The 18511-nt window shown below is 36.5% G+C and overlaps 1 protein-coding gene across 1 annotated transcript; it reads left to right on the forward strand.

Annotated features, from left to right (window-relative positions):
- Positions 1-6361: 6361 nt before the first annotated feature.
- LOC113360042 lies at positions 6362-8536 on the forward strand. The gene is made up of 2 exons (XM_026603594.1): positions 6362-7466; positions 7632-8536. The coding sequence occupies exons 1-2, from the start codon at positions 6362-6364 to the stop codon at positions 8534-8536; spliced, it is 2010 nt and encodes a 669-aa protein (XP_026459379.1).
- The last annotated feature ends 9975 nt before the right edge of the window (positions 8537-18511 follow it).

Consider the following 18511-nt stretch of genomic DNA (forward strand, 5'->3'; position numbering starts at 1 on the left):
AGAAGTATTTCCTGTAAAATGCGTTAACCATTTCTCCCCAATTGTTGATGGTCCCTGGTGTGATGCTGTTATACCAGGTGTATGCCTGCCTTTCAGAGATTTTGAGAATTCCTTGAGACGGACGACATGATTATTTTCATGTTCTCCCAAGGCTTCGAGAAAACGAGAGACATGTTCCCGAGCATTGCTAGTTCCACCATACAAGGTGACAGTTGGAGAAACGTAACCTTTGGGGAGTGGTATCCTCTGCGTAGCGGCAGGATAAGGAGGTTGATGACGATGGTCATGCAATGTCTTTCCTTTTCCATGGTTATCTAAGAGGTGCTCCATATCCTCGCGAGTGATGAAATTCGGTGATCCCTTCGCTGATGAGTTGTTTGCAGCAGTTTTGTGGACTTCGTCGTCTTCTACTGTATGGATTGGAATTACTTCAGGATCGTCGTCCGAGGATTTCTCCTTTTCCTTTCCTTTCTCTTGAGTCTTCTCTGACATCTTGTCAATAAGAGTTTTGAGATAATTACACAGCTCCTTCTGTGTAGCATCCATGTAAGTCTGGTTCTTTGAAAGAGTCTCCTGCGCTTTGATAAAATCAGCAATGGTAGGCGGTGGATCTCCTCTGACTTCTTCACGGTGTCGTGCGGACAGTGGATGACCTTCGGCGTGAGGAGTAGTAGTGTCACCACCATCAGTGTTGGAGGTCGGAATTGTCTCCGGGATATTCCGATTGTTGTTCTTGCTAGTGCTAGCACGATTTGTGTTAGGATTCGTAACTGAACCTGACCTGAGATCAACCATCTTGTGAAATTGTGAGATTTCAACCGAGAGAATGATCTCCCACTGTGGTCGCCAATCTGTAATTGGGGAAAAACGATTTGCTTGTTTTTAAGGAATTGAGGAGGCGACCGTACGGAGGAGACTTCTCGGACCGAGCGAAATGTTATACCTCACACAGATGCACCGCTGCAAAGGGGGTGCTTTAGATTCGAGAGATCAATCTGTAGTACTCCGACCTAAATCAAGACAATGACCGTTCCAGAGTAAATTCGGTCACAAGAGAGGATGGGTTGATCTGTAGGAGGGAAGCTGAGAAATGTGTGGAATCAATGGTAATGGGTGTGTGAATTCCGAATGCAATAAGCTCTGAGTGATTGAAATTGCTCAATTGAGAGTAGTTGCTCAATTGATGAGTTGATGATCTCGTGTTGTCAGTTTGACGTGAGATTGATGATACTGATGATGATTCAATCATGATTTAGAGACTTATTTATATTGCTGGAATTGTATACACCATGATTCCATGAAGTGTGACAGTTGATGGAATCAAGGAGTGGGTAAGTGGAGCATATGTTTGAAACCAGTTGCTCAACATGTGGAGACTTGGTCGATTTTCCACCCACTACCTCATGAATTCCTTCAACTGATTGCACGACTTGCTCACATTCCATCGTGTGTTTGAACACACGTGCTATAGACCGCCAGACCAAAAACCCTAAGTGATATCCCCCCAAGTGACACGATTGACGTCTCGTGGTTTGTTAGTCAATTGATGACTTCGTGGTTTGATGGGGACGATGAGTCCATGTAGTCGTTGAGTTGAACATGATGTTCTGAAACTCATGAATTGAACATGTCATGAGACAGAGGTATAGTTCTTACGATGAAGTGAGCAAGTATTGATCATTCGATGGATCGTTGAATATTGATTGTTGAACCAATATTGAGAAAATATTCCTCATCTGAGCAAGTGCTGCTCATGTGATGAATTGTTGAATATTTGATCGTCTGAGCATGTGTTGCTCATCTAATGGATTATTGGCAGCGTACCAAAATATTAATTAGAATACTGGTCGTTGAACCGAGCATAATTAATGAAATTAATGACCATGAGGCCGTCGTAAAATTATTAAGGTTGGAATCTGGAATGATGATCCTTGGATTGAGAAAACCTAATTTGATCAATTGATGATCAATTCATGGTTGTCAGAATTTCAACCATGGGACGAAGGAGGGAGCGACTACATGGGACCGTGGATCAACCATGTAGTGTCCATATGCTCACGTGAGCAAATACAAATAACTCCTGAAGAGTTGACGATTTTTTGGTGGAAGAATGATTAAATGCTGGTTTAATCGTTTATTCAAAAAATGCTCGTTTGAGCCTTAGGTGAGAAAATCTAATTAACCATGACGAGGCGAGGGACCGACCATGGAGTCATGAAACCGGCCCTGGGTTATCCCGTGACCGCCTGACGATCATCTCATGAAAATCCAAAGTGTTTGGGAGAGTTTTGGACCTAATACGAGCAATTGTGCAAATTAGGTCAAAACTGTGAAAATTGATGGGACCGGCTTCCGTGAGCCAAAGAGCCAATCTGGGTCGGTCAAGATAGCGTGCTCGTGTCCCCAAGGCGTCCGTGTCTCAGTCCTGAGAATTTTGATATTTTCTGGCGTGCAATTGAACATCCATTCGAGAAAATATGCCAAAATTAGGGTTTCGACGAAACTGAGGAAAAACACCATGAGATGATGAAAAATAATTATAAAATAAGGAATGAGGAGGCGTGAGACCGCCGTGGTCAAGGCATGGTCGTACGGTCGTGACCACGGTCCCGTGGTGCCTTTTCCTTAATTTTATAATATTTTGATGATTTTATGAAAAATTCATGAATTTTGAGAAATTTGATGAACTTTGGGAGTTTCCATGAATTGAAGGAGTTTTCATGAGTTCAAGGAAGCAAAAGATATTAAAATAATAAAACAAGGGCGTGTGGGACCGTGGAAGGCATGACTGGACGTCCAGGTCCCGGTCTCACAAGTTTCCCTAATTTTATAATGATTTTATGAAAAATTCATTAATTTTGAGAAATTTGATGAATTTAGGGAGTTTCCATGAACTGAAGGAGTTTTCATGAGTTCAGGGAAGAAAAAAATATTAAAATAATAAAAACAAGGGCGTGTGGGCCCTGGAGGCATGACCGGCCGGCTTGGGCCCGGTCTCACGAGTTTCCATAATTTTTTAATATTTTTTAGGTATTTTTGATGATTTGAGGGAATTTTTCCTAATTTGAGAGAAATACCATGAAATCAAGGAATTTGATGAATTCAAGGAGACTAATAATAAAATAATAAAACAAAGGGGCGTGTGGACCGGCTAGGGCATGGCGGGCCGGACAAGGCCTGGTCCCACAAGTTTTCATAATTTATATTATTTTATTATTATTTGATGATTTGTGCAAAAATACCATGAAATCAAGGAGTTTTTCATGAAATTAGAGAAATAATAATAGTAATAATAATAAAATAATAAGGAACCGTGGGTGTGGGGCCGGTTGGCCAATGGTCACGCTCCATACTCCTTTCCTTAATTATATATTATTTTTTATGGATTTATGGAAGTACCGTGAAACCGAGGAGTTTCCTCGAGACGAAGGAAATTTGATAAAATGAGAGAATTTTCATCAAATCATGAAAAATAATAAAAATGCATTAAAAATATAAAACTGGCGTGGGATTGACCACGACACGATCGGTTGGTCGTGTGTCCGTGCTCCCAGCACCCTGGTCAATATTTTAATTATTTATTATTTTCTTCTCTATTTTGCATAGGTTCATCGTTTCATTGTATTTTTGAAATACTCGTTCGTGCGGTGACTGTTAGTATATCATCATTGAATACACTTTCTCCATTTGAATCGGGGCTTACTTAGAGGTAGCTCAGACGCCCGGTTGTTGATTATTTATTACTAATTGTGGAATTCGATGGAGAATAATTCACAAAACTGAGCAATAAGATGTTTATTATTAATTCATAGGATCAGCTGAGGATTCAACTACGAATTCAGAATAATAAAGTGAGCATTACCATTCCATAGGATCGTAGATTCGACCATAGAATCAGAGTAATTAAGATTTATCTATTACCATTTATGAGACCAGTTGTGGATTCGATCATGAAATCGGAGTAATGAGATAATATAGTTATTGCTATTCTATGAGATCAAGCCGTGGATTCGATCATAGAATCAGAACAATTGTTATCGCCATTCCATGGGACCAGTCGTGGACTCGACCATGGAATATGAACAATTAGGAATAATTAACTTTGTGGATCCATACTGTAGAGCAAGCTGTCTAGGAGCATTAATCATCCCGATATGATCTTGTCGGTAAGTCATATCCTTTATATAGTCAGGGTAAACTTGGTGTTTGTTCCTGAAGACGTTATCGCTCTATACTAGCAGAGCAAGCTGTCTAGGAGCCGTCCATCTCGTGATGCTACATAGAAATAATCACTGAAAGTATTCAGTATTCATGAGATATGTCATTGTCCAGTCGTGAGACTACATATCTACATGTACTATGAGAGAAAGTACTCTCCGTTGAGAATTCGATGAGAGACACGTGTCTCGATACTCACGTCTGATTGCTGAATCAGAGCTTCTTATAATTATGAGTTTACGAATTCAGCCCTTGTTGAAAATCCACCATCTATAAGTTAATAATTTTTGTCCTTCTTTAGTGATCATAGCTGAACCAAAAGTTCAATATTCTGAGGATTTTTGCAAGAAATTAAGACTCAATGGAATGCACTATGAAGCTATCCATAATTCAACTGAATCAAGAAAGGGTGATATTTGGATATTACGAAGTTCTTCTATTCAGAGACCCTCCATTATTTCTATTACAGATCAGTCAATAACTGTTGAGGTTGGGGTGCACTTATTACTGGAATTCATGCGAATTCATTAACAGTTAATAGAAGAGATTTATGGCGTGAGATGGAAGATATCAACTCTTTTAATAAACCATGGCTTGCAATTGGAGATTTTAATTCTGTCCTTAGAGAGGAAGAAAAAAAAGGAGGTTTAAGACCATTGAGAATATCAATGATGGAGTTTAATAATTGTTTACATAGTTGTGTATTAATACAAGCCCCTCACTATGGTTTGGAGTTTTCTTGGTGCAACAATAGAGCTGGAAAAAAAGGATAGTATGCAACTTAGAAAGAGTTGTTTATAATGATAAATGGCTTGATTTATATCCTAGTTGGTATTACAAAGTAGGAGCAAGAGGGGTATCTGATCATAGTACCTTGTATGGAGGAAATTCTTTCATTCCTAAACCAACTAATGTACCATTCAGAGCTCTCAAGGTGTGGAAAAATCATTCTGGCTTTTTACCTCTTATTAAAGAATCTTGGAGTAAGACAGTAAAAGGTAATCCTATCTATATTTTTATGTGCAAAGTTAAGAGATTGAAAATTGATATAAAAGAATGAAATTGGACAACTTTTGGGGATGTGAATAAAAAGATAAGTTTAGCAGAAAAGGAGGTAATGAATACTTCTATTGCTTCTGATCAAGAACCAGATAATATTTTTCTCTTAAACAAGCTTGTGACAACAAGAGGCAAGTTGGAAATTTTAGCACAACAACAAAAGGAAATTATTCAGCAAAAATCTAGAGTTATGTGGCTAAAGGAAATTTTAGAAGATGATGAAGGAAATATTATTACTTCTCAAAGATATATAGCTGCTAATCTTGTGAAATACTTTGAAGATAAATTTAAATTTCAAGATGTGGATATAAACCAGCAATTTTTGGATGCCATTCCAAAGGTGGTAGAGATTGAAGATAATAAAATGCTGGAAGAAATTCCATCAGAAGAAGAAATTAAAAAAGTTGTTTTTGATCTCAACCTAGAAAGTGCACCAGGACCAGATGGTTTTGCTGGGTGGTTTTATAGGTTTGCTTGGGAAATTATTGGAACTGATCTCATAAATGCAATACAATACTGTTGGAGAAGAAGTTTCATTCTATATGGGCTTAATGTTAACTTCCCCAAGCTGATACCTAAAGTTAATAATGCTAAGAGAGCAAAACAATTCAGGCCAATTGGCTTAATGAACTTTAGCTTCAAAATATTTACAAAAATTTGGGCTACAAGATTGGGAAGTATAATTCATAAGTCACCTCAACAAGGAGCTTTCTTAAAAGGCAGAACAATACAAGAACAAATTGCATTAGCTTCTGAAATGGTTAATGAGTTGGATATTGAAAGAAAAGGAGGTAATTTTGGTTTAAAGATAGATATTACTCAAGCTTATGACTCACTGAGCTGGGACTTTCTCTTCCAAGTTATGAGTAAATTTGGTATGTCTGACTCAGTCATCCATTGGCTTCAAATTATGCTTAAATCTGCAAGAATATATGTATTGATAAATGGTGGGCCAGAAGGATACTTTCAAGTGAAAAGAGGATTGAGACAGGGTGATCCATTATCTCCTCTCCTATTTGTTTTGGCTTAAGATGCTCTCGGTAGAAACATCACAAAGAAAATCCAGGAAGGAGCTCTGAAAGAAATGGTAAATAGGAAAGGCATTAAACCATCCCACATTCTGTTTGCAGATGATGTGTTTTTGTTCTGTAATGGAGATAGGAGGAATGTTAAAAAGTTAATGGGAATTCTTAAAGACTATCAATGTGCTTCAGGTCAAATGATAAGCATGGAAAAAAGTAAGTGCTTTATTGGTGGTACAAGTGATATAAGAAAAAACCAAATTTCAGAAGATTGTGGTATCCCTTTGGCAGAGTTCCCAGATAAATATTTGGGAGTTCAATTATTTTCAGGAAGTGTTAAATCACATCATGTGTGGAATGGTGTTGAGATGATGCAGGATAGGCTAGCAGGATGGAAGGGGAAACTACTTTCTTTTCAGGAAAGGCTAATTCTGGTGAAGTTTGTCTTGAGCAGTTTACCAATATACAATATGTCTGTTTATAGATGGCCAAAAAGAGTAATAAAAGAATGTGAGAGGATCATTAGGAATTTTTTATGGACTGGTGATCTCTCTCATAGAAAACAAGTTACTTTAAAATGGGATAAAGTTTGCTCACCCTTGAGTGAAGGTGGACTTGGAATTAGAAGATTGGAAGTGGTCAATAAAGCTCTTTTAATGAATTTATTTTGGAATATTCAACATGGAACAGAGGAAATGGCTAAAATTTTTCAAGCTAAATTCCAGAATAAAGAGGGAGAATGGATTAAATACTTCAAGAAATCAACTATATGGCAAGGAATAAAAGGGGTAAAAATAGAAGTACATGAAGGTACTAGATGTCTTGTTGGAAATGGTGAAACAATTTCTATGTGGAAATATAAGTGGATTCAAGATCAAACATTGGGAGAAAGTTTTCAGAACCATTCTTTTATCCACCAATATCCAAACATGAAGGTTGCAGATCTTATTCTTGAGGGTGAATGGGTAGTTCCAAATGATATGTTGGGGATGATTGAAATAAGTGAACTGCATGTTATTACTGGAGGTGAAGACAGAAGAATTTGGTCACACACTATCTCAGGTGTCTTTACTGTAGCATCTGCTGTAGAAGAATTAAGGGAGAAATTTCCAAAGCTGCAATGGACTTCTCAGGTATGGCACCCATCTGTTCATCCAAATGTCTCAAGTAATATATGTAAGTTAGTCAAAAATATATGTGCTACTAATGAAAACCTCAAAAAAAGAAAGTTTCAACTTGCTTCAAGATGCTGTTTCTGTAAAAAGAATGAAGAAAATAAAGAACATATCCTTTGGTTCTGTAATTTCAGCTAGATAATCTGGAAATGGTTAGGAAATATGTTTAATTTCATTAATCCAAGATCATTTGATGAGATGCTGAAGATGGCAAAGAACAGAAGCCCAGCCATCAAGGAAGTTTGGAGGGTATCATCTTTCATTACAATGAGAGAATTATGGTTTGCTATAAATAAATGCATATATGAAGAAGAAATACTTTCCTTGGAGATTATAAAGAAAAAGATACTGAAAATTACATTGGAATGTGAAGTTAGGATGAAAGCACCAATGTGGAATGCATCTGATGACTTGCAAGTGCTAAAAAATCTTGGACTGAAATGCAGAAAAGTTAAAAGCATGAGTGTCAAAGAAGTTTTTTTCCATCTTCCTCCTGCAAATAAGATACTACTGTGTTGTGATGGTGCTTCAAAAGGCAACCCTGGAATTTCAGGTTATGGTTTCATTGGTAGATCAAGCACTGGAGAGTATTTAGTTGCAGTTTCAGGTGGTTTGGGGGTTTCAACTAATTTTTATGCTGAAATACTAGCAATCTTAAAAGCAGGAGAATGGGTTGTTAGTAAAAAGCACAAAGAAGTTCTTTTCAGAACAGATTCATCAGCTGCAATTTTAGCTTTTCAAAGCAAAAAAATCCCTTGGTTTGCTGTTAAAAGATGGGAGAAGATATGTGCTAACCTTACATCTTGGTGCTTCATTCATAGTTACAGGGATGTTAACTTTTCTGCAGATGGTCTAGCAAAGAAAGGAAATAATCTAGCAAGAGGTGAAGAAGAGTCTTTGAGACAAGACCTGAATTTCAAGCTACACTGGAGTTACCAAACAGATCCTATTACATATTTTGCTGAAAGCAAACCTGCTCTGGCATATTTTATATATATTCTATTTCTTTTTGTAATTTCCATTTCAGTTCCTTTGCGTAATAACTTTTGTAACAATTTGTGATATCAATTTAATTCTTTGTAAAGCAAAAAAAATGGTTAGCCATATGATTACTTTCATATCAACCATATTCTTCTTCACCATAACTAGTTCAAATGACTCAAATGAACTAGTTAGGGAGTTTTTCAATTGCTTAGATCTTATGTAACTACACAAGACACAATTAAAGCAAAAACAGTTTGATTCACTCGAATCGGTTCATGAACTTTATAGCCACGGTTTGCAAAAGCATTCCTTAGTTAAAATAAACATGAGTTCAAGAACAACCGGTTTTAGATATAACCTACTCAAGTTCGCGGACTGGGTTCGCGGACTTAAGCTCATGGAAGGAGTTCACAAACTCCAGCAGAAATTCTCGGGTCGAGAACTTCCGCCAGTTCGCGGACTTGGCTCACGCCACTTCCATTTCTCTTGATCAACAAAGTTCGCAAACTTTGGTTCAAGGAATAAGGACTTATACATATATGTGTTTCCACAACAATGCTTATATCCTACCAATGGTTATGTAATCTAAACTCTTATTTCAATCATTGAAACATTCTCAGAGGAAGGATATAACCGTTATTCACTAACCATTTTTCGTCAGAGAAATTTTCAAAGTGATCGAAACATAACATGACTTTCGTCACTAGGTAAAGATGAATTCGGCTAAAGCGAAAGCTTACCAACACATATTTCGAGAAATAGATATGCGAGATAAACTCGGCTCGAAATATAAAATGTGCATAATGAAAGTCTATATATCAAAACGACTTTTGTCTCAAGAGTAGGAGATAGAATAAATAGACTTTTGAGTGACAGATAAGTTCAAGTTTCCACATAACTTTTAGTTGATGAAGATCCACCAGTTCCTTGAGTAGTTCTTCGTCTTGTATGATGATTTCCATGGAGTTCTTGAGCTCAACTACACTTTCTATCCTAGTCCGAGACCTTTAGCTATATAGGCTAGAAATCAAGACTTATAGTTTTGATCACTAACATTGACAATCATGCTTGAGATAGCAACGCATGCGAGTTCGACCGAGCAATGCTCTAACAATCTCCGCCTTTGTCAATTTTAGTGGCAAAACTATTAATACATATGGAATACAAAAAAATAAACAAATTAACTTTTGTAGCTCCTATTCCACATGTCTAATCTTCAACATTACTCGAAATCTTTGTCACTTCCAAGTACTCCAATGATCCCAAAGGTTGTAAGTTTAGAATCATCGTTGTTGAAAATCCGTAGCTATAACAATAAGAAAACAATAGTTCTCAATCATTGTTATACAATGTCACAGTATCATTACACAGCGTCAAAGTCCAATTGTATCAAAACTTCAACAACAATACTATGGTGATATGTATCATAATGATCCGAAAACCATATGTATTTGTAGTGTGAACTACATATTAATTCTCCCCATTTTTGTCAATAAAATTGGCAAAGGTACAAGAACGGGATCTTAATGAAATTTCCGAAAGAGACATTTCTTGACCAAAAGAAAGCAAAAATATCAGCTTGTTCTTTAGATGCAATCATAAAGCCGAAGCTAAATACATTCATCAAGGAGTTTATAAAGATACAAGATAACCCCTATAATATTCCACAGCCGTACTCCCCACAAAGATATGGCAATTAAGCGCAAGTTCAAAAGAACTCTCCCCCATTAAATGTCATTCCCGAAAGAACAACAAGAGCGACCTTAATTTCGAAAGAAAAGAAGGATTTCTCTGGACATAACAAATTACATACAAGTAGGAATTTGAATCCAAAAAGTTCAATTAAATTAACCATAAGAGAACCCATGATTAATTTAATCGCCAAATGCTCAAACATAAGTGAACTTATGGAGACTTAACAAATACAATTAGATTAATCACAAGAGAACCCATAATTAATCTAATTGAAATACACAACCAAACTAATCACAAAAGTAATCAATTTAATTGGTCATGATCGACATAAGAAAAACTTACGGAGCAACAACTAAATAACCAAACAAGATGATTAACTTAGTTGAAAATGCTCAACATAAAGTACCTCACGGAACAACAACATGGCTAATCAAAAATAATCAACTTGATTGTTTAATGCTCAACATAAGACACTTTACGGAGCCTCACAGTAATACATAAAAATGGATCAGGGAAGATCAATTAGTGCGGAATACACAAGGATTCATTCTATTTTCCATCATTATTCGCATAACGACATTCAATAGACATAGTCCTTGAAAATAAAAGATTTTAACCTATCTTCCATCAATAATTGACATAATAGGCTTAACTTTTGTATTTGTCGAAAGTCCATTCATTCTTTTATCAATACATGCATATCGACTTACGAAAGACTTTACTTTTGACAAGATATGGAACGGTCAAGTTCACGGACGTAAACACACGAATCCCATAAAAATATTGCAATATATAAAACCATAAAGATTAATACTGCAAAAATCATCTTCCAAACAAATTTAGAATTTGAACCAGTAAATCTAAAAACATGAAGATGAAAACGTTGGACATAGCTATGTGTAATCACAATAATGCATATTCTAAACACTAGTTATTCTTCTAATGAAAACAAGAAAATAGAAGATTTACTAGGCAATAAGAACACAAATTACTCATCTTCTTCCTCATTGGAGACACTCCAAGATGCTTGAATTGTGTTCAATTCATCCTTGAGCTCGGGAAACTTCGTTGCAACCAAAGACAATTGTTCTTGGACACACTTCACCCTTGAATCGACCTTACACACATCCTTATGAATTTTTTGAAGAAGACTCAAAGTGGTAGGGTCACAATCGTTAAGTGAAGCATCTCTTTGTCTTTTGCACACATTCTCCCTTATGCGTCTGTAGGTACATGGACGAACCGGTTTTGGAACTCCAAGAGAGTTTCCAATCGAATCAAGACCACGATCACGGAAAAATTGTCCAATCAAGCAAGGGTAACCTAACATCTTGATGGGTGAAGTCATCGAAGTCATTTGATAAACGATAAAACCACAAATATCGAGACATTGAACACCCGAATCAAGGAAATAGACTAATTCCGCAAACTCATGACTGCACCAAGAGTTCTCAATTGTGGAGGGACAAAGATTGGGGATACCAAGTTTCCCAAATGCCAACAAAGGGACACTGAGATCATTAGTAGGAAATTTTCCTTGATTCCAAGCTACCTTCTTGCCACAAAGCCCAAGAGAGATTTCATCACATGATGGACGTTCTTCACTTGGTCTAGGAAGACGCACGTTTCACAACGAAATATTGGTAATCCTTGAAATTAATTCTCTATCAACAAGAAATCTTTCTCTATTTACCATGGATTTGAATTCCATCTTATCAAGATCAATATCATGAATGTTGGCATAGAAAATTCTTGTGAGAGAATCAAAAGCTCGACCATGACCATCAAAGATATTTCCAAGCTTGAATTTTTTAAAGCAAGCTAAATCCTCTTCATGCCCACTAGATAGATCCAATTTCTTTTCTAGAATAAAATCTTTAGATGAAATCCTTTCAAAAATTCTAGCACAAGAATCATCCACAAACCTAATCCTAAGAGAATTTTGATCACAAGGAAAATCCATGCTAGAGGTACTTGAGCTTTTGGAGCTTCTTTTTGAGCTCTTATAATTCATCATGAGATCTAAGAAATTGAAAGGAACAAGAGGAATTTACTTACTTGGAATGAAACTTGAACACCCTTTCTTTCAATTTCTCCAAAGAGGCTTCAATGAAGGAAAAGACAAAACCCTAGAGGTTCACGTACGCGGACTGGTGATGAAGAAGGAGAGGGTGCGCGAACTTCTTCTTTATAGGACCAAAAATGGGCTTGGTCCCGTTTTTGAACCGCGACCCACACAAGGAAAGTGGGGTTTTTTTTTTTTTTTACAACAAAGGTTATGCATCCTGTGAAAACACACTTTGTGAGAGACAATGGATGCAGTAGAAAGCTTTATTTGGTATTCTAACAAATAATAACAAAACTGTACACTATTCAAACCATTTCTTGCCCCATTCCAAGATATATACAAATGGGGTAGTGCCAAGCTTGTAACCAAGAGGCATAATGTGCAGAGGAATTCTCATGCAACATTTATGGTTGATATGTATGAACAATCCCCGTTGTGTAATCAAAATAATGATGATAATCAGGGCAGTCATAGCTTTCTTTCCTTTGTTTAATTTGGTTAGAAGGAAGATTCTTCCGATTCCTAAGTTGTAAAGTATTGTTAGGTTTAACATCTACAGAACCCTTTTCGGAATGATTCTTAGACTTAACGGAATTAAGTTTTTCTAAGTTAAAAACGCCTTCGAGTGCTCTGAATAGATCTTTGTCAATTGATCAATTATGATAGTATTCCTCAAAGAGATCAAGAGTTAATCTAGTGAGGGTCCACATCCTTGAGCGTGACGAACGTTTTCTCAATCTTTCCTTCTTTTTATATTTTCTTTTAGATTAATAGTTATCATCTAAATATTCCTTTTTAGATGAAGAGAGACTATCATGAGAAACCAGAGGTTTTGACCATAATAATCTTGAAGCAATCTTTAAGGATTTCTGGCGTGCGTTACAGATGCCAAAAACAAGTTTTCCAAAGAAATTTCCCATGGGACAATTTTTAAGGAACGAACAAACACAAACTTGTTAGGTTTAAAGTTTTTGCCTGCTCTGATACCAATTGAAAAAGTGGGGGTACAACAACCACAGCCAACAATTCGATTAGCAATCTGTATGGACAAACTCCAATATACTTTCTAGAGAATCAACTAGACAGTCAGACTCAATCTAGATAAAAAGTATATCAAAGAGTTTATATCTCAATCTCTCGATTTGATATATACTCAAGCAAATAGAAATCTGCGAGTCTTTATCAAATACTAGAGAGATAACTTGGATGGTACCAAAGACCAATATCCAAGTGTCAATCAATTTAAATAAACAACCAAAAGGTCGGATATTCTAATTGATTGAACAACGCACAACCTGTGATATTCCAATTATATAAACAAATATAATGTGGAATAGAAATATCATAGACACCAGAATTTTGTTAACGAGGAAACCACAAATGCAGAAAACCCCCGGGACCTAGTCCAGATTAAGCACACACTGTATTAATCCGCTACAGACACTAGCCTACTCCAAATTAACTTCGGTCTGGACTGTAGTTGAACCCCAATCAATCACACTAATCTAAGGTACAGTTATGCTCCTACGCCTCTGATCCCAGCAGGATGCTACGTACTTGATTCCCTTAGTTGATCTCACCCACAACTAAGAGTTACTACGACCGAAAGTCGAAGACTTTAATAAACAAATCTGTATCACACAGAAAAGTCTATGGTAATAGATAAATCCATCTCCCACGAATATACCTATGAGTTTTGTTTCGTCTTTTGATAAATCATGGTGAAAAGGAACCAATCAATAAACTGGTTTTATATTCCCGAAGAACATCCTAGTATTATTGATCACCTCAAATAATCTTAATCGACGCAGCGAAAAAAGATATTGTGGAATCACAAACGATGAGACGAAGTGTTTGTGATTATTTCTCTATCTTGCCTATCAGAGATATAAAATCTCGAGCCAATTATTACAATCGTACTCATAACGATAGAAGATGAAAGATCATATCACACAACTACAAGGAAAGTAGTATCGGTCTGGCTTCACAATCCCAATGAAGTCTATAAAGTCGTTAACTTGGTTTAAAAGAAGAAACCAAAGGTTAAAGGAGAATCGACTCTAGCTATGCAACTAGTATCACACGTAAGGTGTGGGGATTAGGTTTCCCAGTTGCTAGAGTTCTTCCTTATATAGTTTTCAAATCATGGTTTGCAATCAATGTTATCTTGGTAACAAAGCATTCAATATACACCGTTAGATGAAAACCTGATTTAATTCAAGCTAATATTTCTCAACCGTTGGATCAAAAACTTAGTTGGTTACACACAAATGAAATGTCCAATTTTGGGTTTACGAACCGATCCCAAACATTAACATTTGTTGGTTCAACAATAGTTAACCAAATGGTTAGCCATATGATTACTTTCATATTAACCATATTCTTCTTCACCATAACTAGTTCAAATGACTCAAATGAACTAGTTAGAGAGTTGTTCAATTGCTTAGATCTTATGTAACTACATAAGACACAATCGAAGCAAAAACCGTTTGATTCACTCGGATTGGTTCATGAACTTTATAGTCACGATTTGCAAAAGCATTCCTTAATTTAAATAAAAATGAGTTCAAGAACAACCGGTTTTAGATATAACCTGCTCAAGTTCGCGGACTGGGTTCGCGGACTTAAGCTCATGGAAGGAGTTCACAAACTCCAGCAGAAATTCTCGGGTCGAGAACTTCCGCCAGTTCGCTGACTTGGCTCACCCAACTTCCATTTCTCTTGATCAACAAAGTTCGCAAACTTTGGTTCAAGGAATAAGGACTTATACATATATGTGTTTCCACAACAATGTTTATATCCTACCAATGGTTATATAATCTAAACTCTCATTTCAATCATTGAAACATTCTCAAATGACGGATATAGCCGTTATTCACAGACCATTTTTCGTCAGAGCAATTTTTAAAGTGATTGAAACATAACATGACTTTCGTCACTAGGTAAAGATGAATTCGGCCAAAGCGAAAGCTTACCAACACATATTTCGAGAAATAGATAGGCGAGATAAACTCGGCTCGAAATAGCAAATGTGCATAATGAAAGTCTATATATCAAAACGACTTTTGTCTCAAGAGTAGGAGATAGAATAGATAGAATTTTGAGTGACAAATAAGTTCAAGTCTCCACATACCTTTTAGTCGATGAAGATCCACCAGTTCTTTGAGTAGTTCTTCGTCTTGTATGATGATTTCCATGGAGTTCTTGAGCTCAACTATACCTTCTATCCTAGTCCGAGACCTTTAGCTATATAGGCTAGAAATCAAGACTTATAGTTTTGATCACTAACATTGACAATTATGCTTAAGATAGCAACGCATGCGAGTTCGACCGAGCAATGCTCTAACACCTTCGTATTCACTCCAACAAAGCATGAATGTTTACCACCTAATACAAGGCCATCCTCGCGGACATCATCACTAGCACGAATCGAAATTGTCTTGTACGTTGAGCTTGAACCACCACCTAAGCCAAATTACTCATTTGCATTAGTACTACCGGAATCGTTATTTGTTGATCTTCTATCATCACCACAAAAAACTTCTTCATATAATTTATACAAGTTTCTGCATGACTTGTATCAAACTACTTCGTAGCCATGAACGCTCATTATTCCACCTTGTAGAATACTCTTTATCAACACATGTCTAACACTTGACAATGTTTGATCTGAGCCATCAAACAATTTCATACGGACTTCACCAACTCCAATAACCAACAATCTTGAATCATCCCCCATGTAGACAAAATATGCTACAATCTTCATATGTAGTGTATGAACGGTTCTCACTTAGCACCACCATGATTCAAAACATTCTCTTGGAAATATTTCCAGACGCCAATTGAACCTACGAATGGTATTCTCTTGCAAAGAAAATACCTTCAACACGAATCATAGTCACATCAAGCAAAGTTTTCGAATCTTGCTTGATTTCGTCTCATTATTTTCTCGACCTTGATTTACTCATCATCTTCACGAACTATATCAATCTGCTACGAACCAAGATTTTCTCTTCTTTGAAACCTCTTGTTCAAATTATCGAACCACTTCCATCTTTATTCACCGCACCACTTGTCGGGAAACCGAGGTTACGTTCATCTCGAACCGGCATGTTTCCATAAAAGTAAATTCCATAAAATATCATACTTTAGATAACTTAGCTCGAATCAGTCTCTTACATCTTTAGATTCCACTTGTTAGACCACTACTCGGTCGAACTCGCAAGCGTTGCTATCTCAAGCTTATTGTCAAGTTTAGTTGTCAAAACTATAAGTCTTGATTTCTAGTCTACTTATAGCTAAGTAACGGAAGAGGATAGAAAGTGTAGTTGAGCTTTAGACTTCACGACGTTCATCGAATGAAGATGAAGAACTAATAAGGATAGCTTGTGGAACTTCATCAACAAAAGTTATGTGGAGACTTGAACTCATCTATCACTCAAAAGTCTATCTACTCTATCTCCTATTTAAGATAAAAGTCGTATAGCTATATAGACTTCAATTATACACATTTGATATTTCGAGCTGATCTTAACTCGCTTACATATTTCTCGAAATATGTGTTGGTAAGATTTCGCTTTAACCAAGTTCATCTTATATTCTTGACGAAAATCAAAAGATGATCATGTGAAAATCGCATGGTAACATCTAACATGATTTGTGTGAGACAGTCATTTGATGTAGACTCGGAATGTTTCGTATTGATCTTTCGATCACTTGAAAATTTCTTTGAAGCTAATAGTTTGTGTGAGACAGCTATTCCCGTCTTCGAGAATGTTTCAATGGTTGAAATAAGAGTTTAGAGCAATTGGATATAAGCATAGTATGCGTACTTGCATATATGTAATCCAAGTCCGGGAACCATGGTATGCATACCCGTATGCGTACTGGTTGGTTTAATGAAAGTCCGAGAACCTTGTACGCATTCCAGTATGCGTACTGGCATGAGGTTCAGGTCGGGAATTTTTGCTGAGTTTGGAAGGTATGCGTACCCATTCGCATACTGGCAAACCCAAACTAAGTTTGGCTACTTAGGTATGCGTACCCGTTTGCATACCTGAGTGGATAATGTTCTAAAATCGGTTTGTGCACGAACTAATACATTTATATAATAAGGAATGCAATTTTTGGAAACCGTGGCTATAATGTTCATGAATTGATTCATGTGAATCAAAATCGATTTTGCTTCAATTATGTCTTGTATACTTCTATGAGAATATAAACAATTGAACAACTCTAGAACTATTTTCATTTGAGTCATTTGAACTAGTTATGGTTAAGTTGAATATGGTTGATATGAAAGTGTTCATATTGCTAACTTCGGTTAACTATTGTTGAGCACAAAGGTGTACACGTTTAGGTACGGTTACTTATATCTAAATGAAGTCACTTTTCATTTGTGTGTAACAAGCTAAGTTCTATATAACGGTTGAAAGATATTAGCTTGAGTCTAATCAGGTTTTCATCTAACGGTGAATATTGAATGCTTTGTTACCAAGGTAGCATTGATTGCAAACCCAGATTTGAAGACTATATAAAGGATAACTCTAGCAACTGGGAAACCTAATTCCCACAACTATGTGTGATACTAGTTGCGACTAGAGTCGATTCTCCTTTAACCTTAGGTTTTTCACGAAACCCTGTAGGTTAACGACTTAAAGACTTCATTGGGATTGTGAATCCAGACCCAACTATTTTATATGTAGTTGCATGTTATGATATTGATGTTTTCTATCGTGATTGAGTACTATCGTCTCTAAGATTTGCTCGAGATTTAATCTTCGGTAGGAAAGATAAAAAGTAGTCACAAACATCTTCGTCTCATCGTTTGTGATTCCACAATATCTTGTTTCGCTACCATACGATTAAGATTATTGTGAGGTGATTGATATTTCTAGGATGTTCTACGGAAATATAAGTCTGGTATATCAATTGGTTCATGTTCACCTTGATTTATCAAAAGACGGAATAAAACTCATCGGTTTATATGTGAGAGACAAATTTATCTATACAATATACTTTTCTGTGTGAGACAAATTGGTTTATCAATTCTTCGACTTTGGGTCGTAGAAACTCTTAGTTGTGGGTGAGATCAGCTAAGGGAATCAAGTGCGTAGAGTCTTGCTGGGATTCAGAGACGTAAGAAGCGCAACTTTACCTTGATCAGTGTGAGATTGGTTAGGGATCAATTACATTTCGGTCCGAAGTTATCCAACCTTTGGTTGTTGATTAATTGATTGACGTTTGGATATTGGTCTTTGTTGCCATCCAAGTTGTTTCACATAATAATC

The sequence above is a fragment of the Papaver somniferum genome, chromosome 3 (assembly GCF_003573695.1).
Source record: "Papaver somniferum cultivar HN1 chromosome 3, ASM357369v1, whole genome shotgun sequence".
In the NCBI taxonomy this organism is placed as follows: Eukaryota; Viridiplantae; Streptophyta; class Magnoliopsida; order Ranunculales; family Papaveraceae; genus Papaver; species Papaver somniferum.

Bases quoted from the DNA above. Each gene is read 5' to 3' on its own strand.
- LOC113360042 (XM_026603594.1), top strand. From the start codon at position 6,362: ATGGTAAATAGGAAAGGCATTAAACCATCCCACATTCTGTTTGCAGAT. The intron at 7,467-7,631 runs GTAATATATGTA...GGAAATGGTTAG, and splicing joins TGTTCATCCAAATGTCTCAA to GAAATATGTTTAATTTCATT.